The following is a 23,260-nucleotide window of genomic DNA, read 5'->3' as shown; positions in this document are numbered from 1 at the left end:
CCATGAATGGATAATGATAAAGTGCATCATTGCTAGAAATAACAGTCTGCCTTTGGTTTGTGCTAATAAGCTATAAGACAACTTAAATTCCAATTTTAATATTGGAATTTACCTCATTATAAGTTATCTCAAGCTCTGGGTGTTACTGGCATTTTCATGGGTATTCTTTGGTAAGTCTGAAATATAATCTGCTGTTTATGCTTCTCATGTAAATCTCCAATTTCTGGTTGGCCACTCTGGTACTAAGCCAGAGCTCTAATTTATTTCCGTCTTTCCTTATTTCTTAACATCAAAAGAGACTGTTGGTTTGAATAACAAACATTCAATTGACTTAGACGTGGGGTGGCAGACAGTACAGGCATTACCCGTTTATCTTTGATTGCCTTCTTTGAATTGGTTTTTCTGGGAACAAAACCAATAAGACACACTGTTTCTTCATCTAGTTTTTTAACCAGGTTATTTATCAGAAGATATCCCTCCCCGCAATACCCCCCCAACCCTCCCCCCCGCCCCTAGCCCCTCATTTCAGCAGAGAGGCAGCAGGGTGATGAATTCAGACTGCAAGTAGGCTTCCAGCCTTACACTGTCATAGCTTATTGCTCTACCAAGTCATGTAGGACTCCATTGTCCTTAAAACTCTGGCTTGAGCTGATAATTGATTTTGATTGCAGGAAACGCTGCTGCTAACACACTTGTAACCTGTAGGACCACAGTGTGCCGGGAATGGAATACACACTGTTTCAGCCACTTTGAAACTTTGCCGGGGTTCTCCTCCCCCCTCCTCCCCTTGCTGTCTTGCACAGTAATTGGCCTAATAAAAGGCAGAAACAATTTATTACACCTTGGGCGGTACTTAAAACAAACTTTATTCTCAAGAACAGCAGTTATGTCTACTTGCTGCTGGATATTTTGATATTTACTCTAAACACTTAGTTTGAATATATTCAAGTCAAATTGCTCATCACTCAATTTCCCTGCAACTTCCCTGGTTCCCCAGGTTGCCTCTTATGATACTCCATGTAAACACTGTATTTGGAAAGATACATAGATCAGCATCCCTAGAGTCACATGATCACATCAATCTGTGAAAATAGCATGACTTAAAAATAAAAGTCTCTTAGTACTCTGCCAACAGGCTTTGGCATAATCTTGGCAATCACTTAGATTTTTTTTTTCTGTTATAATTTTTCCCAAGTGGAAATAGTCTCATATTTTGCAGAAGTTGTCCAAACTAGTGAACATCAATCCATCTTCCTGGGTACTAAATTCGTCAGCTGAACATATTCAGTCCACACAGAAATCAGTAAAGTGAGTGTGCAACTGCTGGGTGGCTGCTCCTCTCATCTTAAGAAATTGCAATACAAATTCCTGAAATCGTTTACGCAGGAATTTTTATTCTTTAAATCTTCCAGTGTTAAAGCAACAAGAAAACACTTAGGATGTCCTTTGGTGGAATCTTATTACACTTGTTATATATGTAAACTGATATTCTTTGATGCCAGCACGTTCGTTGCCCTTACAGAGAAATCTCTGCACAATGAAACAAAACAGAACGAAAGAGGATAAAACAAAGTGTCAGTCTCTGCTGATTCGAGTTAGGTACATTAACGGATTGTCTGCTAACACAAATTGGCAAGAATACAAAAAATCTACATATTACAGTATTTCAAGAAAAATAACTTCATTTGAATACAAAAGGATAGATACACTTTCTGTTTCCCCTAGAGCCACTCGTGGCCAGTGGATGTGTGCTCGCACCGGTTGACTCGGTGCGGCTAGGATATATGGGGTATGACTGGCTTGAGCTTCTGGAGGGGCTGTTACACATGTGCATTACTAACATCAGACAAAGAAACCTTTCAACCAACGGGGGTTACAGAGCAACGTTCACTAAAGCACAGGTCGGGAGGGGCTCGGGGGCTGAAGCAGGCCAATGTGGCAGCTCGGAACAGATCTCCTTATACCCACAGCGCACTGCCAGCAATGAAGATCGATGCCTCCGGGCGGCGGTCCGCGCGGCCGGGAGGCGCTGGCCTCCCCACGGAGGGCAGCGAATGTCTGTAGGTTGGCTGATTTCGTTTTCGTCGGTCTAGTCCGGGAGCTGTCCCAGCCTTTCCAATCGGCAGTCAGCTCTGCAGCTGGCAAGGTGATTTGCAGTGATAATATCAACAGCTGCCAACTCCTCGGGAGTCAGAAATTAACAGTCTTGACTCGGACGTGCCGTCCACGGCTGATAGATATGGCTTAGGTCAGTTAGGCCTTCTTAGCTTGTACACTGTGTCTGCGTGGGGTGTCTGAGTGTGTTCCTGTGTCGGGCGCGAGTGCCCGGGGCGCGCCGGCTTCCCCGCGGTACAGGCTCGGCGGGCGGCGGGCCGCGGCGCCTAGAGCGCCAGGGGCCCGGCGGTCCCCAGCAGGGCGGCCAGGAGCAGCAGCGCGGGGGCGCCGCGCGGGGGCGCCCGCTGGCCCGAGTCGGCGCCGCAGCTGCCCACCTCCTCGCACCGCAGCTTCTCGCACAGGATGCCAGTGTACGCGGCCGGGCACAGGCAGCGCACGTTGTTGTGGCACGTCCCTCCGTTCTGGCAGTGCAGGAGCTCGTTGTCGCAGACATTCGCTGCAGAACGAGGGGAGGGTGGGGGGTGGCGCGGGGAGGAGAAGCAGAATCAATTTAAGTTCATCTGGTACATCATGTTTTCAGCTTTAAAAAGAATCTCAATCAATCTTGTGCTCCCCCCGCCCCCTCCACAAACTAAGCATGTGACTCCAATTTCCAAACAAATGTAGTTTGCTGCCTTTGTTTTCACCGTATTAGTCCTTTTCATATAGATTTTTGCTGCAATCTTGGATGTTATCATTGCTTGTTTCAGGCTATCCAATACAAAGTAATGTTATACTCCTGGTTTGGCAGTATCTTCCCTTCATGGAACTGGGACCTGTTGTGACCTCCAGGGTTTTTAAAGGACAAGTGCCTGATACAAGAATGCAGAGCTTTTAAGCCAGATGAATAGTAATTAAAATGCAAAACAGTATTGCTGATGTGACCAAGAACCTCTAAGGGATGGGCCATTCCCTCTGCAGGTGATTCCAGCCTTTGAGCAGGAAGACTGGAGTATGAGGAGGGAGGGGAGGGGGCAGGGGACAGGCAGCATGCTGCAGGCAGGTGGCAGCCAGATACGGAGAGAGAAAGCTTTTACATGGGAGGAGTGCGAGGAAGAGCAGTCACATTTTCCCCTGAGGGCCAATAAATATGAGGATATTTATTGCATTGTAAGTATGAGAAGTAGAGTCCAAAGAAATCAAGTCCTTTGATTTATGAGAATAATAATAATAAATGCAATCGTGAAACCCTGATTACCAAAATTTCATTATGTCAATTAATAGAATCAGTTTGAATAAGTCAAGCAAGCAATTCCAGATACTAAAATTCATTCTGTCATGTATGTAACTTTCACCTCTAATAATTTATTTCTTCAAAATTCTGGTTGTCCTCATTAACTCCATGTCTCCTATTCTTTTAGATAATCAAGGTTTCACTGATTTAGCAGAATGTTAAATAGAACCCAGGGAAATTAAAACAACAACAAAGAGCAAAAGAGCCAAGAACACTTCTTAGCAACACACGCTGCTTAAGCACTTAATATATAGAACCACTCTGGAACTGGGGTTGGGGGCAGAGCAGAAAAAGTAGCTTTTCATAATTTAGAACATTTTTCATTTTTTAAAAATGTCATAGACTTCCCCAGGGGGTACCACATGAATTAAACATACACACACACACGCATGCACACACACACACAATATTACTATCAAGGGCAAAGTATTTTTAAAGAAAATAACCCCAGCTCCCAAGTAATAATTCAATGGAGAAGGTTGCCTTGTCCATTAATCATGTTCAATAATCATGTCTTCTCCAAAAGAAACTTCTTACACACAAAGATGCTAATGCTTTGCGTGCAAATGAACTGAGAAAAGATGGTGGTGGATGCTCACAGAGTTAATGACAAAGTGCCCTAAACAGGGCCCTGTTTTACCACCTTCCACAACAGTTCTTTGGCAAGCTCTAAAACAGTTGCACAATGTGTTGGTATAATTTTCAAATGTACCCACACTTGCTATCTGTAAATGCCAGAAGTGGCTATTAAGGCCTACAAAATCCTTCAGGTTCAAAATACTGGTCTATATAAGGTAGTGTTCCAGGGGTTCTAATGATTATATAAGCTACCTCACACTGGGTGGCTTAGAAATCATGAATATGAGACCCAAATTATAGTATTTTATGAGTTATCATTAAAAATGTCAAGATCTGTAGCTGTGAGGCAAAGTCCACAAGTGGAGAGTGGTTAAACTCACGATCAAAACTGATAAAAGTCCTCTTTCCTTTTGGTTGTTGTTAGTTTGGAAAGCATTCAGGATTTTGTTTTGCTTACACTTCAGGAAATATCTGTTTAATTGGGGCAACATGGAATAAGCAGATCCAAACAATGGTTTCCATTTAAAGTTAAAGATTCTCAGCATTTTGTTCCAGGCAGCAGATTGCTGAATGGGAGATTTCCCTTCATTTGCGCACTAGAAGTAGGGAAATATCTGTTCCGTCAATATCGATAATTGCTTGCCTTGAATAATTGAGAACAAATCAATAGTTAATTAAATATCACTCCCCTTAAAAAAAAGCACTATTTTTTCTTCTTCTTGGACCTGCATGTAAATCAGTTGTTGAAAAGAGGTTTCTTTTTTTCACGAAGCTGATGATTAAGTTAAAGTTCAATACCCTGCTGACATTTAATGAATCGACTAGGTGATGTGATGATGGTGAGCAATTTAACAAATATACAAGGAATAGATGTAACCCAGGATTAATAATCTCATTGACTGGGGGAATATGTTTTGTGTAAGAGATGAACAGGAAAAATGAAACCTAGGATATATTTCATTACCCCAGAATTCACTAGAAGACATTATGTTTGGTCTCTTGATTATGCTATTCAACAAATACAGAACTTTATCATATGCACTCTCTGTTGGAATTATGTGCTAGAAGCACATCTAAACCTCATTACACATCTTACCTGCTATTCATAAACTTATGCTCCATCTTCATGTCATTTTGAATCAAATTTGTGGTGTTTAATGAATAAACTAGGAGGTTAACAAATATCATTGCACTCTTCTTCAGCATTTGAAACCTTGTACTAAACACCATGAAGAAATGAAAGAAACATAAAGTGTGATCTCTGCTCTTACGGAGTTCAAGGCTGGTTGGGAAGATAAAATACATACAAGAAATCATCTAATATTAATTTCATTAAAATGTCTTTATCAATTCCACCTAGCTCAACCAACATCTGTTGTGTGCCAGGCGCCCTGCTGTGCTGTGTGGTTGTAAATCTACCTGCCCATAAGGAGCTCACAATTTAGTGGAAAACAAATAAACGAACATATACAGAAATAACTATGATGCTACATAAAAAGACTGTAAAGGAAGTATTTGCAAACTACTGGCTGAGCTCAGATGCTGGTGTAATTAATTCTTTTGGGGAAGATTGGAGAAAGTTACAGAAAAGAGACTGTATTTGAACAATGGTGTGTGGCAGGCAGATATTGGTGGGAAGAACATTATGTACGGGCAAACTATGAGTAAAGACAAGGGGACATGACTGTGCATTATTAAGCAATTGTCTCTCAACTTTAAATCCTCCCTTTCTTCTGATGTTGAGGCGGCAACTCTGCAAGTTGTCTCCTGGCTTCCACTAACTGGGAGCACTAGAGGGAGCAGGGGACGTAGAAGGAAGGAAGAAGCAATTTCCTTTTTCGTGCTTGATGGCTCTTCCTAACAGCACTGCCCCAGCAAAGGCTCTTCATCCCAACAGCAGCATTTGGCTCCAGTGCACAGCTTACTAGAACAGCTTCATCTGATCCTTGGAGGTTCCTTCACCAACCTACTGGCTTCCCTTCCCTAGATGTTTCAGCCAAGCCCCAAGGGGCCCCTGCCACCAAAAGCCAGGCATTACGCCTCCTCAGAGGAGCAGATTCTACCTCTGTGGGGTCTCTCCTTCAAACTTTAAGTTTCTAATAAACCCTTCCTCTTTCTTGTAATCCCTCAGCTCAAGAGTCAGAGATGCTCCCTGCTTACAGTTACTATCTGCCTTACTTTGGTGTCGTCTTCTCATCTTAACATTCTAAAACACCTGCTTAACCATTTCCTTTAATAAATTTTCTGTGTTGGAATACCTAGTGTGATTTCTGTTTTCTGACTGGAGCCTGAGTGAGTGATGTGGGGAACACGCTGGTGAGTGGTGACTGTACTGGTGTGGCTGGTACATTGCTGTTTGCAGGGAAATGGAGAAGAGAAAAGCAGGCTGTGGCTTGGTGGTGTAGGGGCTATGTAACATGCTACACAGTTTAGATAACAGGCAACTAGGAGCTGTCAAAGACCTATGAGCAGGGTAGTGTAATAAAGCGGTGAGAAAAGGTGGGCTAACCCACAGAAAGGACAGCGTGGATGCACAGAGACCAGATGCTGCGATAGAATGGGCGTGGTCTGTGTTAGAGCCCTGGGGACAGAGAAAGGACAGCTTTGAAGACAGGTTACTTGAAGTGAGTTGGACAGATTTGGAGGTCCCTGCATTTGGGTGCCTCATAATGTAGTTTATTAACAAGAGAAGATTGGAGGATGACTTCAGTCAGGAACAAAATGAACATTTTTTGGACCTATTGATTTTGAGGGTTCTGCAGGCTCTTCTGCAGGGCTCTTGCTATTAGTTGGAAAAACTGGTTAAAAGCTCAGGAGATAGGTCACCCTGGGGATACAGATTTGGAGCAAGGGTGGTAGTGATCATTGTTACAAAGAATGAAGCACAAGGAATGGAAGACCTTATCCTGGTAGAATTTAGATCGAGTAGAAATGAAGACTACAGACAGAACACAGAGGAATATCAGGAAGAGAAAGAACACAAAGGATGCTGAGAAGAAAGATATCAACAAAGTGCAGTGATTCTATGAGGGTATAAATTAATCACGGAAGTGTTCCTACGTGGTTGACTGGAACCTAGGAATAAACAGGCAGACTGGAAGAATATGAGAGGAAGGGCACTTGAGCTGGGTAAAGGAAATATGCAAAATAAGCATTACATGTTCTTGATTGAATCTGACTAAAGGGATTTTGGAATAATTAGAAAAAGGTTTGGAGAAATTTGAGGAATTAACATTTAATAGAGGTCTTCAGTTGTCAGTCTAAAGTAGTGGTTTTCAACAATGGATGATTTTGTCTCCAGGAGACATTTGACAATGTCTGGAGATGCATTCAATTGTCACATGTTGGGGAGCACATGCTACTAGCCTCCAGTGGATAGAGGCCAGAGATGCTGCTAAATACCCTATAGTGCACAGGACAGCCACCCCCCAACAAAACAACTATTCCTCAACTGCTGCTGGTGGTGAAGTGAGGGCGACCTGGATCAGAGTATCAGCATAGCAGTGAAGATGAGCAGCTTGTCCTTATGTGTACTGGGAAAAGGGGAATGAAAACTTCTCGGGGATTCTAGACCAGAGAGAGGCAGTGAGTTTTCAGGTGCCGAGCCATGGGAATTAGGGGTGACTATAAGTACTCGAAGTTGAAATATAACACTGGATTATCTTCCCAGGGGAGTAAATACAGAAGTCTGGGATCTACGACAAACCATTTAGTACTGTTCACAGGTGGAGAATGAGAGAGGAACCAAACCCACCCTTGTCATGTGCTTTGTTCTGCCTCACTCTGACAGAAACAGTAAAATCTCAGAAACTGTGTAGACAGACAAGCTCTAGATGAGGAAACCGAGAGCAGTTTAGGGGAGAACTAGAACCCAGGCCTCTCATTTTACAGACTCCTGCCCTTCACACAGAAAAGGTCAGGAGAAATGCAGCAAATGCCCGCAGGGCTGCAGAAAGGCAGTGTTACCCAGTGCCCGTTCTATGCTCCTCCAAACAATGTAAATTACGCCTTCACACCACACTGTGACTAGGCAGAGGTCTTTGTTGATAGCCTAAATACCACATCTTCCAGAGTTATACCACATCCTTGTCAATCTCTAAATACAAATCAGATCATACATCAAATATAACCAAAAGCATCAGAGGTCTAGGTGGGAATGGCAATAATGTTGTATAGGTTTTCATTTTCTTTCCTCCTACAGGGAATGTGTGGCTATTCAGCCATGGCACTCTCTTGCACTGAACTTCAGATTTCCTCTCCACAAAAGGTTTCAGGCATCCACCACCTGTGGACAGAATTGGCAAGAGGATAAACAACTTTTATAATCCTAGCGTTATCTCTATTTGATCTTGCATTTCATTGCCTATTAAAAATGTAGGTAGGAATTTCTACCCGAAATGCACTTTGCAGTTATCACTCTTTTTACTTGATGCCCTCCTCTGTGGATTTGCCTCATACTGAAAACTCTGACCTTTTTTGTCAAGTATTTATGTTAAGCATTTCCCGATTCTTTCTTCATTGCTATTGACAACCTAAGAGTGTGTTATCTCAGTAAATAGGGGAGGTTCATTTTTAAATCCCTTATACAACACTTGATCCAGTATTGGATGAAAACTGTTATTTGCTAGACATAATTCTTTTTTATTATGATACAGGAAAAAGCTAAGACTACTTTGGTAATAGTTTGACTATGTTCTAAAGGATCATTTTACTATCGATAAAAATAATTCACTTAAGTTATGTCTATTATCACACCATGCAACCTATAACCCCTTGGCTTTTCAATAGTAGGAATGCTTGCAAATGGAGTGACCAGGTAACCTGTGGCCTGTTATAGAGAAGCTTATAGTATTAATGTTAGACCCAAACAGTTATGTGGCTAAAAGATGAACTGTGGAATCCTGGTGGAAAGGCTGAAGTCTGCAAGGCGTTATAATAACTTTGATCACAGCTTCTGTAGACAAGCCACAATACTAGATAAATAAGCTCCCCCACTTGCTACAAGGATATAGAAACACTCAGAATTTTCATAGCGAAATAGTAGGAACAAGTGCACTTCTTCCTCCCTCTTTCACTTGTTATTTTTCCTTTTGCTTAGATAATGAAAGGCACAGGGATGTAGTTACAGTATTCAATTCTTGAACTTGTTTTTTGTAGGTTTCTTTATTGTCATGCACATTTCCTCTTCCCAAACTGCAATCTATTGTCAAAATGTGACCCATGAGGCCTTGATTCCTTTTCCTTCTATTAGTACTTTCTGGAAGGTATGGAAAAGCAGAACTAGACCGGGATCCCATTCACTCAAAGAGAGCACCAGCCAGGAGTTAGTGCTGTGGCTTGTTCTCGTCTTCTTTTCTCTTGTGACCTAAAGGGTCATTGATTCCCATTATGGTCATATGACCCATTACATTACCAAAGGGAAGTTTTCTTTTCTCCGTTTGGTTCTTGTTCAAAGCTATACCTTCGAGTTCACCCTGTCGGTAAGCCGCTATGCTTGAGCAATGCTGGGTCTGTATTTATAGACTTGAAAGTTTCTCTTTTTGGCTTTGTCTCCTGCACTTCAAGGAATTGATGCAATGCGTTACCATGACAGCCTTCCTTGATGGTTGTATTAATAAAGTGACCTCTACCTTCACCACCTGAAACAAGCCGAGGATTGCCGAGGGAGAGATGTTCCAAATTGTTCCCGTCCTTTTCAAAGAAACATCGAACAGTGAATAACCTCCACCAAACGGGCTAATAACAAAGGCATATGTGCAACATTTAGTTCTAATTTAGGCATTTGAGAGTTTGTATCAGGGAGATAAAGAGGTGTGATTATGACCCATTTGTTCAGAATTGGCAGCTGTTGTACTTTTAAGAGAAGTGAGATGTAAAACTGAACCTACAGGCTAGCCCCTGGGGTATGGAAGGAACTTTAGGGACTGTTGTTCAGTGGCCTTCTTGGGGAATTCCATGTACAGTAACTGCATTGCCCCATTCTTTCTCACTCATGTCTCCATGCTTGGTGTCACGGTGCTGTGGAAAAGCCACTGACTGCAAGCCATGCAACCTGAGTCCTAGTTCTACTAGCCATCACTTTGCCATAAAGCCTTGGCCATACGAGACTGCTAGGTGACATCATCCATCATCCCGCCAGGCCCTGCTCTAGACGCGGGCACACAGTGCGAGCCGCGGGGGAGTGCGGCTGCTTCCAGGGCGCTTACATTCTAGTGACAGCTATCTAGCTAAGGGCAGAGTTTGCAGTAGGCATTTCTTAAGTTCTCTTGAGCTTTATGATTGGCACACACATTTTTCATGGAAAGCCTATCATCTTAAATGATGAAGAGTGAGGTATTTTCTCCTCTTTTTGATCAAATACACAGTGATGGTTGGACTTTTCCAATATTATGAATCCTGGTGATGATTCAAGTGGCTGGTTTTGCTTGATCAGTTTTGCCTGTCAGTTTTATCTGGTGCCTCATCGAACTGGGATAGTTTTCTTCCCATTTGTACTAAAAGCATAAGGTGGTATGAAGAGGATTAGGTGAAGAGCTTGTGATTCAAGCCTGGTCTCTGTGATGAATGGGCTGTTGGACTTGGGGCAACTGTGTAACCTCTTTGTGTCTCTCTTGCCTCCCTTCAAAGCAAGGATATCAGCACTTGTCCTATTCACCCACCTCACAGTTGTTGGGAGCCTTGAGATGGGTTACATGGAGGCACTTTACAAGATATAAAACACGGCATAAGAATACTTTGTTCATGGTCCATATCTTTCCATTCCCCTGCAGTGCTAGAAGCCTGGGGTGGAAGAGTGAGATGCTTATTCCTGGGTCTGCCAGAAAAATGAATTCATCACTACCTGTCCAATTCAAGGGACTTGCAGTGAAAAAGGAAGCAAGCGTCCTTCCTCAAAGACAGCATCTGTGTATGTCCTTGGTGGGTAAGAATCCTGTGGTAACATGGGGTCAGACAGGCGGATCTTGAACATTTGTATGCCACAGCTGTGTACTCCACAAAGCTTTGCAAGTTCAGCCTGCACCGGCAGTGCCCGTTTGCTCAAAGGTGACGTGTATACTCTCAGGGTGCATTCTCTTTTACCAATCAGAGTGCACGAGTGTGTTTTCAGAGGGGCAGGGAGGTGACTGCCTCATAGCCTGCCTCTAGACTCTGCAATGAGGAGACAGGGGAGAGGCCCAGATGCAAACAGTATCCAGACTGAAACCTGGGGACAATCAAGTGGAGACATCCTTGCTTTCGGCTCTCTGCCTACACTTCTGTCTGTGTCTGTATTCATCTGCGGACAGTCATGCTAGGGCATGATCCCTGTGGGACAGCAGCCAGCCTACTTGGCTTCAGTGTAATGGGGCTGAGGAGCAGAGCTGAAGAGGCTGTAAGGAGCAATGTGGAAGCTGTCAGCTGGGTAATCACACATGTCTGGGTGATCAAGTACAGCAGGTTCTGACATTAGGGGGCAGCCATTCTATTCTTATTTATCTAACATCAAAGCACCAATTAAGAGAGTGACACTTGCTCTTGTCCAATCAAAGGGAGCACTGCTCAAAACATCATAAAAAAAGCAAGCCATGTTCATTATGAAAGAGCCTACATCTGCAGTATACTGTAACCCAGCTAGTGTGAAAGAGGTGACAGGTGACTTTAATGGAGAAGCGAGAGGCTTGGCCCAAAAACCCCTAAAATTTTCAGCATTTGCAACCTGAAAAAAGCCTCTGATGATGTTGAGAAAGAATTAATTCACTGAGAATCCCACAAGCGGAAGGCTGGGCACCTTTTCCCAAAGTGATCATTAGTGATGTATTGAAATCCTATTTAGGTCAACACCTTCAGACACAGATGCAGGCAAGGTGCTCATAAAAACACTGCTGAGAAATCACAGAGTTTCTCATCTGGTATCAGAAAATGCACTTGTCTAGTTTAATAAACAGTTGCAACCTCTACTCTTTGGCTGAAGGTGAAAGATGGGGCTCATTGTGAGGCACAGCCACACACAGCAGCAAGACCCAGAGGGCACACACCATCGCCTCAAAGGGTGTTCACGACAGTTCACTGTGTCGGGAGGACAAGCAGTATGGATGTTTATTCAGTGTGATTCCCATCAGTATGACATATGCCTCTTCATATACTTTACCTAATATACACTTTAGGGAAAATACTGGAACGACTTGCACCAAAATGGGACCAGTGTTTACCTCTGGTTGGTGAGAATGCACATGACCTTAGTGATTTTAATGTTCATCCTTATACTTCTCACTCTTTCCAAATTGCCTAAAATAAACATACAGTCAGTCCTCTGAAGATACTAAAAATGTTAATAAAAAGAATTGTTATTAAAATTTTTTATAAAAAAGAGAACATAAAAATTATCTACATGATACAGGTGATCCACTTAAGAAATGACTAATGTGACTAAATTCTGTCATATTTCAGTATTTGTGTTACTAATATGTGTTTCTAGTTCAACTACCAATTATCTTAGGTCTACACAAATTGTCTCAGAAAAGTCATATGAGATTGTGTGAGTCCCTACACAATCTCATAATCCTAAGAGGGGCCTAGACACTGGGATTCCTTCCCTGGCCAAAGACTGCACAGCATCAGTTATGGGTGGAACCACCTGAGCTAAGGAGGCCTGCAGCCTGCGGGCTGTCTCACTGAAGACTGGTGCAAAATGGGTGGACATTTTTACATTTGAAGATCACAGTAATGCCTGTGATTGAACTTCACACCACTGTTCTAGTACAGGGGCTCACAGCCAGATTTAATTTAAAAAAAACATATGTCATGCAACTTGTGTTTGTGGGAGACTCATACAGGCTACCCTTGTACATTTGTGCCATAGCTGTGACCTGTTCATTGTGGCTGTGTCATTAGTATTTAGCACTATCCCTGACGTCAAACAGAAGCCCAATAAATATTCATAAACATGTCAATAAAATTTGTCTCTTGTTCTGTGCCTCCTTCTGAATGGTGGATATATATCTATTATTAGTAGATAGGTTGATATTGATACAGGTGGAGATAAAGCTTACAGGTTGGAGAGCAGGAGTGGAAGGAAATAGTCCTTGCTGGCCTCACTTTAGCTTCTGGGAATTTAGAGATGAGATTATCTCCTGTGCTTGAGGAGGCAGACACAAGGTACGGTCTCAAAGGGAGGGTGCAGTATTGGGCAGGGAACAGGAGAGCATGCTAACTAGGGACACATGGAAAAAATGCCGTCAGCTTCAACTCTCCAGCTCAGCTTGTATTCCATAATTTCTCAGGGCTTCCCATATATGATTTCATGATGGCGAACAGCCACAGGAGGAGAATGGCAACTCGTGTTGGGTTTCTTCTGTCAACAATCACTGTTCGCCTGGGAGGGCGGGGAGGAAGGGGAGGAACAGAGGCAGCCCGGTGAGCTCAGAGATCAGAAGCACTCCCTTCATTTTTCACCAGGCAATATGCCTGAGCTCTTATTATAATCTTGGCATTGAGAGTAATATGAAGGTAAAAAAGACATAGCCCTGCAGGAACTTGGTGGCTTTTATTATGAAACTTTTTTAAAACTGGAAGGTGACGAGTTAAGTCAGGAAAGCCCAGATGGAGCTGTTGTATGTGGAGCTGGGATGGAAGTGACAGACCATGATGGACACACAGAAGCATGCAGGCGAGGGGATTCGGTGTCCTTTGATGTGCGCATTGTAGAAGGCAACCATACAGCCTCATTCAGTGCTAAAGACAAATCTGCACAGCATTCCACACTCCGAGTAGGAGGCAGAGCAGTACTACGGGCCTTTGATATGCGGCATTAAGAAATCCAAGTATCTGTGACTGAAAGGAGATAATTGTGTCATTAATTCACATGTGTGGGCTTTTTTTTTTTTTGAGACAGAATTTCAATGCCTTTGAGCACTTTGTAAAGCTAAAATATAATTTGAGGTTCCTGTTTGTCAAACTATAGCTAAATGTCTCCTTAGAGACTTAATTTTTCCTATATATACTTGGCAGGATTGTTCTAAATATGGTCTAAGCCCTCTTAGGATTTTTAAACAGCAGGAATATTTAAGTATGAAAAATAGCTACTGAAATCACACAGCAGTAACTTTTCTGAATGATTTTTTTTTTCCTGGGATTCACTCTAATTCACCCTTGTCTGCTATGGCCTTGCTCTCACCAGAAACACCCCCTGACAGTGTCGAACCAAGACTTGGGAGGTGATTTTATAATGTCAGGATGAAACAAAGCCATTTTCCTGTTCATGCCAATGTCAAGGCAAAATGAATTGGTGTCAATAAATTCAAGGTGAGGAAAACAACATTACAGAATCAAGAGAATGTGCAAATGATGACATGAATCATTTAGGGATGCAGAGCCCAAGTGAAAATGATGGGTAATTTTCAAACCTGTTATTTGTTACTGCACCTGGGACCAAACGCTTAAGTGTCCTAAAATACATTAGTGAGGTTAAGAAAGGACAAAGTTATAATTATAGACAAGTCTGAAGCTCACCTTTTCAAGGAAGTCAGCGCTGACCACTTCAATTCACATCGTCCTTCCCATTGGTAAATTCCTGAGACGCTCAAAACTTGAATTGTGAAGTTTAGTATTTAATTGTTTACTCTGGTGTTCCACAGGTCTGGCTTTGAATACTGACAGCACTGCTCTTGGCTCTCTGATCTGGATTTCTGAGACTCTATTTTTTTCATCTGTAACAGGGACCATTTTGCATTTTTGCAGGACTGTTCTGAGTGCGAGAAATCACTCAATTCAATGATTATTATTAAGTGCTTTGTAAGTGCCAGGCACTGCTCTCAGTCCAGCAATACTAAGAAGACAGACCTGAAGAGTCACAGAATAGTGTTTATATTTATAGGTGCATGTATTTACATCTCATTAGATAATGTAACTTCACATAAGATATGCTCTGGTGTCTTCTTGTTCACTTTCATCATTAATAATTTCTAGCTTCTTTGATGCTTAATAATACTTGTCAATTTGAAAAAATAATCTTTCACTCTTACAATTCCCCACATGAAAAAAAAAACTCCTCACCTGCTGAAATATCTACTTGTACCTTTTTCTTCAGTGAAGAGAGAAAAAGACAAAAGCCTTTATTGAAGGGAGCATCTAGGGAAAGATGGGGATGCTAGGCTAGCTCATGAGTAATGTTAATTTTATGTAACATAACTTTTACTAAAACTGTTCAAACATGAGGCAGCCGGAAGAGGTACTCAGTCCTTTCTTAAAATCCAAAGGAACCCTTCCTCAACTGGTTCAGAAATAGCATGGCAAGGAGAACAAATCCATAGAGTGGATGACCTGAAGAGGGGAACATGGTCACTGCAGATAGAGAGAAGGTTGTTTCAAAGCTTCTCCTAATAAGAGCAAAAGGCTATTGTGTTTCAGCAGAGAGGTGAGCTAGTTAGACCAAAATCAAGAGGCTGGCAAGCTGTGCTTTCTGGGGCTTTCAGAACCAATGGGAGAAAGAAGAAAAAATTATGAACTGGTTTGGATACAACTGGGAGGCTGTGAACATTATTGAAAGCACAGTGAAAAGATGTGAGCACTTCTCTTTGAAGCAGACTAAGGCACACCAAGGTTAGATTAAGCAGGGATGAATACGATTTGGGTGGGCTTGTGAAAGAAATCACACGTGCTTTGAAAATATCTTGTTCTAATTCATTTCATCTTCTTGGACATTCCTCTTATTTTTGAATATGTGTACTTTTATATTAATAAGGAGTTATTCTAGGATATGAACTCTGTGAAGATAAAGACTTTGACTATCTTGTTCCCTGCTGTAGGTGCAATGCCTAGAACAGCACCTGGTACCAGATTGCCTTCAGTGAGTGTCTGAATAATTTTGAGTGAATGAGTAACTGAATTTTATATTAAAAAAATCACACAGTCCATATCCATTACTTTCTTTCTATTTCTAAAATACCTTCCCAACTGTACCTAGTCTCTCTCCTCCAAATCAAATTGTGAAGAAATGTTATAGCCAGATTGAGTTTTTTCACAAAGCATTTTCACAATACCTCTCACTACCCACTGCTAAGTGGATAGTCCTGTAGTCAGGATCCTCCACAATGTGGCTTATTTCCACTAACCTGGCAGGAAAGGCTTCTTCTTATTACTATCATTTCCATTTTATGGGAGGCCTGTGGATCCTGCCCAGCCACACCAGTGACTGGGCAGCAGAAGCAGGGCTACGACTCAGGCCTCCCTGACCCCAGCAACCATCAGCCCAGGTTGTCCTCCTGTCCCTTGACTGCTGCACGCTAGCCCCTGAGTCGGTGCCTCTGCTCCTGGTGTGTCCTTTCCTAAATTCCCTGCCCATCCTTGAAAGTCCAGCTCATGACAACTCCCACCATGAAGATTTCTCTGTTCCAGGCTTCAGTTAGAAGTCTTACAGCAGATGATATAGATCTAAGCAGAGATATAAATGTAAATATAATTTGAATAGCCTGGATTGAAATTTTGGTCCCACCAAACATTAACTAGGTGATTTCATGCAAATTTTTCACTCTACCTTTATTTCATTCATAAGTGGAGATAATTTTATATCTGTTATCCATTTCATAGGACAGCTACATAGATTAAATGAATTAATGCATGTAAGGTAATGACACCAATGCCTGACTACAGGAAGTACTTCAGTAAATGTCAAGGTTTATTTGACTTTTCAAAACCTAACAAACTCTCCTTTTCCATCTGCATTTCCTGTCTCCTCCCCTAAGACATAGCAAGTTAAGGGTAGGGCATTGTCTTGTACCTCTTTTCGTTGTCCACACTGAGCAGCATGGTGCTCTGCACAGAGTGGACCATCTGTAAACTTCACTTCTCGAGGGTAGTGGACATCTCTTAGCTTTGTCTCCTCAGGCACTACTTTTATCTGTATAAAAAATACCCATTCTATAGCCTGGCACATTACAAGAGACTCTTCATAACATGTTCTCCAAGCATGTTCTGCACTCCTAAAATCATATTAAGAGTTAAGTAATTTCTGAGAATATAAATGAAAATAATTTGAATTTCATTACTGACTCTAAGTAATAGTTTCAGCCAAGTCCCTTAATTTAGTAATTTTTAATATCTTTTGTTTCTGTGCCTTTCATTCCTTTGGAGAAAAGGAGAACAGTAGGGAGAGGGTCACAGAGGACAGGGGAGAGGGGAAATGCAGGACTGGGGTGACTGGGAGAGAAATATCCACACGGACCCACCCACAGATGCAGTATCTTCCCTCCTCAGGGTGTCTCCCACTCTGCAGGCTTGCAGGTAGGGGTCACATGCAAAGGTTAGAGCCTTCAAGTTCTTAAATTAAAACTACATCTTGGATTTAGCTTCTGTATAGGCTATTTTATCCCAAGGACCAGGAGGATGAAGGAACCTCATGCACTCCCCAAACCAAGTACGGAAGGGTGCACAGGCTTTTGCATTCTACACATTCCCATTCAGACTCTGACCCCCGAGGTTAAAGCTAAGACCCTGACTCAAACAAACACGCTTCATGTCCTTGGATGTGCTGCTGGTGCACTGTGATCCCATGAAGACCACCTATCTGGTTGCTTCCAGAGTACTTACTGTTTGTAGCAGTCCCATATAGGTCTCTTGGTTAATCTAAAGTTCTGTGTTCCTATTTATCTCCCTTTCCTGGGTTCCAGCTACTTGTCAGATACTTCATTCATCTGTGTCCAAGTCACTCATTTCCATGTGGTGCTGGCTTTCTACACCAGGGGCTGCTAACTAGTGAAATCTTTTGACCGGCACTCCAGCCTGTTAGGACGTTTCAGGCAGGTCTCTAACCTGTTCAACTAGGCAATTCCTTTGTGCTGATGATGTTGCTGGTTATAAATCTTTATGCTCATCAAATCTACTTATGATGTTTAAACACTAGTCTAAAGGTTAGCCTATGGCTGGCCTGGCTTTAACAAGACATCACAGGTCGGTTTACTCACAGATTACATAGAAAGAAAGGATTCATAAGGGTAGAGGGGAAACAGGTTTTTTTTTACAATTTGAGAATTTTTTGATAAAAATTCTTAGACTTTCTTTCGATCTAATGCTAAAATACCTAAAAGTGTTTTGATTAACATTGCCAATTATTCGTTTGCTATTTTAAATTCACCAATTCTGTTTTTTGAGAACAGGTGTAAAAAGCAAAGAAGCAAAAGTATCATGAACTAAAATTGTGTATTATTTTTCTGCTATTATATAACTAATAAGAGGAAAGTTTATGACAAAAATTCAGTCAGTAAAGAAGAATTGTGCCCAAATTTCAAGATAAATGAATGTGTATGATCAAGCTATAAACTACTTGGTATGGATTTATTTTACAATGCTAACATCAATAGACATTAAACTATATTGCCAAGAACAACAATATGAGAATAGTAGCAAAAGATTGAATGACCACATGAAAAAATAAAGGATTTTCAATGATTTCCAACCTTCATCAATTTATTTCCTAAGAAGCACATGATAAATTAATGCTGATGATGAATATTTGCCTAATGACATCAAAATGCATGATCAATATATGTTAAGTGGGTGATGAATCTACCTCAAAAAGCATTCGTGTTTGGAAACTTCTCAAGGCACAAATGAAGACCTGAGGGGCACAGGAGGAAGGAAGGGGAGGAATCTAATTTCTTGCTTTGTTTCATGATGGATCTGAGAGACAACTGGAAGTAGCCTGGTATAGTTTGTCTCTAACCCATTCTTTAGAAGAAAGAACAAAGGGCTGTGAAATTACAAAGCTGCATAAAATCTTGACTCTCAAATCATAAATTGTGGTTTTTTAGTAGGGCAAGTGATTTCCCTCAACCTCTGGAACCTTCCACATCTGTAAAATAGGCATAACATGTTCTCCTAGAATGGTACCTTGAAGATGAATATAGATACTGAATATAAAAAGCTTACCAATAAATGGTAACTATTTCCATTACAGAGAGGCCTAAATGAGATGCAATGGTCTATGAAACACCTGTCAAGTAACAAGAGCTTCTTAACAGTTAGTTCCTCTTCTTTTAAGAGATATAATTCTCTACATAGTTCCTATTCCTATTGATATGTCATTATATGTACCGCTTGGCAGCACGTTGGGGGTTCACTAAGTCCACAGTAATAACAACAAAAGCTAATATTTATTTTTTGAGTCCTTGGTCTGTCCCAGGCATTATTCTAAGTGCTTTTCCTGTGTTAACTTATTTAATCCTCTTAACACTCTTATAAGGTAGGTATTCTCATCCTAACAGTTTTATTACAAATTAAGAAACAGAGACTCAGGGAAGGTAAATAACATGTCTAAGGTCATGGGTAGGGGGTGGCAGACCCCAGGATCCTACCCAGTTCTGTGGGCTTGATCACCTTGTTATTCTGTCCAATCGCTGTCCTCTCCATCCGTATGCTGGGACGCTGGGACTGCTGCAACTTTTTCCCTTTGTTTCCTTCTCTACCAAACAGAAACCATTATGAACCAGTAACAGAGCATGTGGTGAGGGCAAGAGAAAACAGAAAAAGCCTCTCTCTGTTGCAGACCACCTCAAAATTTAGATCTAATACTAAGTTTCTCAGCAAAAGCAGGCACGGGGTACAACAGGTCCCGACTCCATCCATTTTCCTTACTTGCTTTGCTCCCAACCCAGTTTGACCCACTAACACCTCTTCCTGGACTGCTGTAGTCTTGATGGCTCCACTCTGGCCTTTCCCTCTTTGCCCCTCTACCTTCCAGGGTCCACACAGCTGCCAGAATTATTGGTTTTTAATTGAAACCCTTACATCATGCAACTCTACTGCTTAACATCCACTGGGCACTTAGAATAAAACCCACACCTCTTGTTCTGGCCTTCAGGGCCAAAGGATCTGGTACTTTCTGTCCTACCTCCCCTCAGACCACCTCTACCTCACCCGCCATGCTCTGGCTACACTTGTTTCTTTCCATTTTCTGAACTGGCCAAGCTCCGTCCTGCTTTCCGGCTTTTGCAGGAAGTGTTTCCTCTGCCCGGGTACTCTTCCTACAGAACGTGCCACCACGGACACTTCCTCGACACTGAGGTCTCAGCCTTGGCCGACCACCAGTCTAAAACACGGCCCCACCCACTGTTACTTCCTTGACTTGTTTCCTATCTGCTGCCCAGTAGCCTGGGGGCTCCTGAGAGCAGGATCTATGTTTGCCTTTTTATCCTCAGTACCCAGAACAGCACCTGGCACCGAATTCATGCTCAATACACATTTATTGAATAAACTAAAGGCTTTTATGGCTTGCTGCACCCAGCACCCCTTCTTTCAGGGCCTAAAAATAGGGCACGGATAATGGATTTTGTTGGAAGGCCTCCTGGCTGGGATGGATGTTAATTGCTCTCTTACCCCAGGATTAGATAAACTCTTCTGACCTCTGAGCCGTAAGACCGATGATAACTGTAGAACACAATTAGCACCCCAGTGCACGGAGCTGCCAGATCCTTTAGAGTTAAATATCATGGGAAGTGTCACAGCAGTGTTGTTTTATGTAGCCTCGCTCCAGGGGAATATTATGCACTTGGCAATCCAGCAGAAAAGTCCCCTCAGAGAAAAGTTCCTCATGATGGATGAACAGTTTGCAGCAACAGTTGCCATGGCTAGGCTACTTCCTAATTTCTTGTTTGGTATAAAAGTGAAAGTTGAAGGATGTACTGCTGTCAAAAAAAGAACCTACCAAATAATTATAGCTATTATTTCAACAGGACTGCCTTTTTTTCCCAGCGGGGCAGCTAAGATCTAGGAATATAAATATTCGTAAGAAGTCAATATCAAACCACTGGCCATAGAGGAAATAATTTCATAACCCAAATAGAAACTATTGGATTTCTTCATGAGATTTAATTGCCAAAGTTATTCCAAATTGTAAAACCTGTCCTGCCCTGTAACATACGATCAGTTCCCCTGTGTCTGAGAAAAAGAGGAGTGGTGTCATGGGGGAAGAGGCAGCTAGTGACCCGAGTGTGCTCCTGGTGAGCTGTTAGCCTGGCACTGTGCAGGGGCCCGGCTCAGTCGGGTGGCACTTGGGTATGAAATGGGTGTCATGACAAGACCTGGGAGCAGCCATCTGTGACTCGGAAATGAGTCACAGTCCACACAGTCACTGTGCTGAGAACTGGGTTTTGAGGTTTTTCTCTCCTGGCAGAGCAAGTTGTTTTCCACTCTCAATGTTCTGAAGAAATGGAAAGGAACAAAGAGCGAAATCAGAAGAGACGAGCCACGATTGTACTTTAACTCATCAGTTCATTTGCACTCCCTGGGTGGCATCTGGCTCGCTGGGGAGGAGGGATACTGATTTATGATTTAAAGTCTCTCATTGGTAAATCCACAAGCAAATAATTCGCTTGGGAGGGACTTGGTTGGCTATGTCCGAAAATGCTGCTGTGAACAATTTTCTTCAACAGCCCAAAACCATGTACTGGAACAGTTCCTTTGTGCCAGGTTCTAGGTTAAAGCGCTCTATTCCAAAGGTGTTTTAACAAACTCTCCTCTGCTGGCTTCCTGCTAGAGTCACTGCATAATGGATTTTGTCAGGAGAAACTAGTGGGGACGCTAAACTCTCCCCCCATCTGTAAGGAATCATTAATCTTTACTGTGAATAATTTTGAAAGACTTGACTGAATATAAATAACCTCAAATTGAAAATATAGTTTTTCTCTCTTGGCGACTTCTTATTTTCTACTCCTGCCTTGCTCCCACCCCCACCTTCCCTTTCATTTTTCCAGGCTGACATCTATGTATACTGGCAAGGGTATTTGCAAAGACTCTAGCAGCAATGAATGCAGAGAATGAGTTCTTCAGAAAGTATGTGTTCTATTTTGAGGCTGACTGAATAGCATAACCTGAAGCTAGTGGCCTCTGTGTTAGGAAAACAAGACACAAAACAACAGAGCTTGAGTTTTACAAAGGATATAGGAAATAAAGTTATCCTAGGTGTAAAACTCAAACTAAATTAATGCAATTTCTACCGCCCTCTTCTTGAACAATATTTTACAAGTCTTTGCAAAGTTGCTAAAGAGCAAAGCAATGAACTGCTCTGTTTTCTCTTTGATACACTTCAGGTAACAATAGTGTAAAAAAAAATCTAATAATGACATTTTTCAGAGGTAAAAGAGATTAATAAAAATAAATAAAACATACACTTGCATTAAAACAGCATCCATCCACCACTTCCTACACTGTTTTGATGCCTTCTGAGATTGTAGGAAGCAGAACAAAATTAGGTAAAAATTAAATTATATTCCTTCCTAGGGAATAACACTCCCAACTTGAAAATGAGGTTTATATCCTATCAATAGGATTGCATATAGAGGAAAAATGATAGCAATTGGAATGATAATGTGGCTTTCCCATTTCTGGCATGCAAAAATGTTATGCAAGGACCAATTAGAAAGGAAAACGGCAACTGTAGTAATGGTCCCGGTTAGACATGCCATGTTTTTTTTTTTGACCCCTCAGTTGTTCAGTTTCAAAAAGGCTTTTGGGCTATTTTTCTCTGTAATTGTTTCATGAAGGTTGCTCACACATGAATTAACTGAATTTGAAATATTTAGAAAGGAAAGATACAGAGAAGATTAGCATGGCCCCCTTGCAAGGATGACATGCAAATTCGTGAAGTGTTCCATATTTTTTACTGCACCAGAGAGGGTGAGGATTTAATCATGGGGGAACTGTTGAATCGCTGTGTTGTACATTTGAAACCAATATAAGATTGTACATCAATGATACTTTAATTAAAAATAAAAAAAGGAAGCTGTGGACACTTCGCTCATTTCTGTCCATACATCAAATGATACCTATTTTTTAGTTTTAAGCCAGATGGTCAATGAAGGCAGTGGCCTAAGTAATGGTCAATGTAATTACCTATTTTATTTTCACTGAAACTGAAACTTCATTGAAAATAATTTTGTCTCTATTTATGGTGAAAAGTGCTTTTTACCTTTTGAACTTTAAGACTATTGGGCTGAATATAATGGCTAGAGATCTCCTTTAATTTTCTCTAATGACTTAAGAGTAGGCTGAGGTTAAATTTAAAATGATCTAGAATTCTTTTGCTTTCCCCAGATTGGCAGTTCCTAATTTTAGAAGATTGTCACTGGAGTAGTATAACAGTGGAACTAATGTGTCATCCCCATTAATCTGACTAATAAATTGAAAGTTAGGGGATTTTGAACTAGCTTTTTATTATATTGTGTTTTCTAATATTGACATTAGGTATATGGTGAATAACACTCCCAACATTTCAGATGAGAACGTGTCAGAATTGAATATATATGTGCACAGGCTATTAGAGCA

At 41.6% G+C, this 23,260-nt stretch overlaps 1 protein-coding gene and 1 non-coding gene across 6 annotated transcripts in view; one reads left to right on the top strand and one right to left on the bottom strand.

The window, feature by feature from the left end:
• Window positions 1–1,374: 1,374 nt before the first annotated feature.
• The window catches only part of NTNG1 (netrin G1), a 319,781-nt gene continuing 297,895 nt past the window's right edge, over window positions 1,375–23,260 (bottom strand). For all 5 annotated transcript variants that reach the window (XM_036895327.2, XM_036895329.2, XM_036895330.2 and 2 more), the window contains one exon: window positions 1,375–2,611. In XM_036895327.2, the coding sequence (XP_036751222.2) occupies window positions 2,382–2,611 (230 nt within the window). In that variant the 3' untranslated portion in view covers window positions 1,375–2,381. The remainder of the gene's footprint in view (window positions 2,612–23,260) is intronic.
• Window positions 22,492–22,596, top strand: LOC118917466 (U6 spliceosomal RNA). Its single transcript, XR_005026810.2, has one exon. It is a non-coding gene; the product is annotated as a U6 spliceosomal RNA (small nuclear RNA).

The sequence above is a fragment of the Manis pentadactyla genome, chromosome 4 (genome assembly GCF_030020395.1).
Source record: "Manis pentadactyla isolate mManPen7 chromosome 4, mManPen7.hap1, whole genome shotgun sequence".
Lineage (NCBI taxonomy): Eukaryota > Metazoa > Chordata > Mammalia > Pholidota > Manidae > Manis > Manis pentadactyla.
This window is presented reverse-complemented; position numbering and strand designations above follow the sequence as displayed.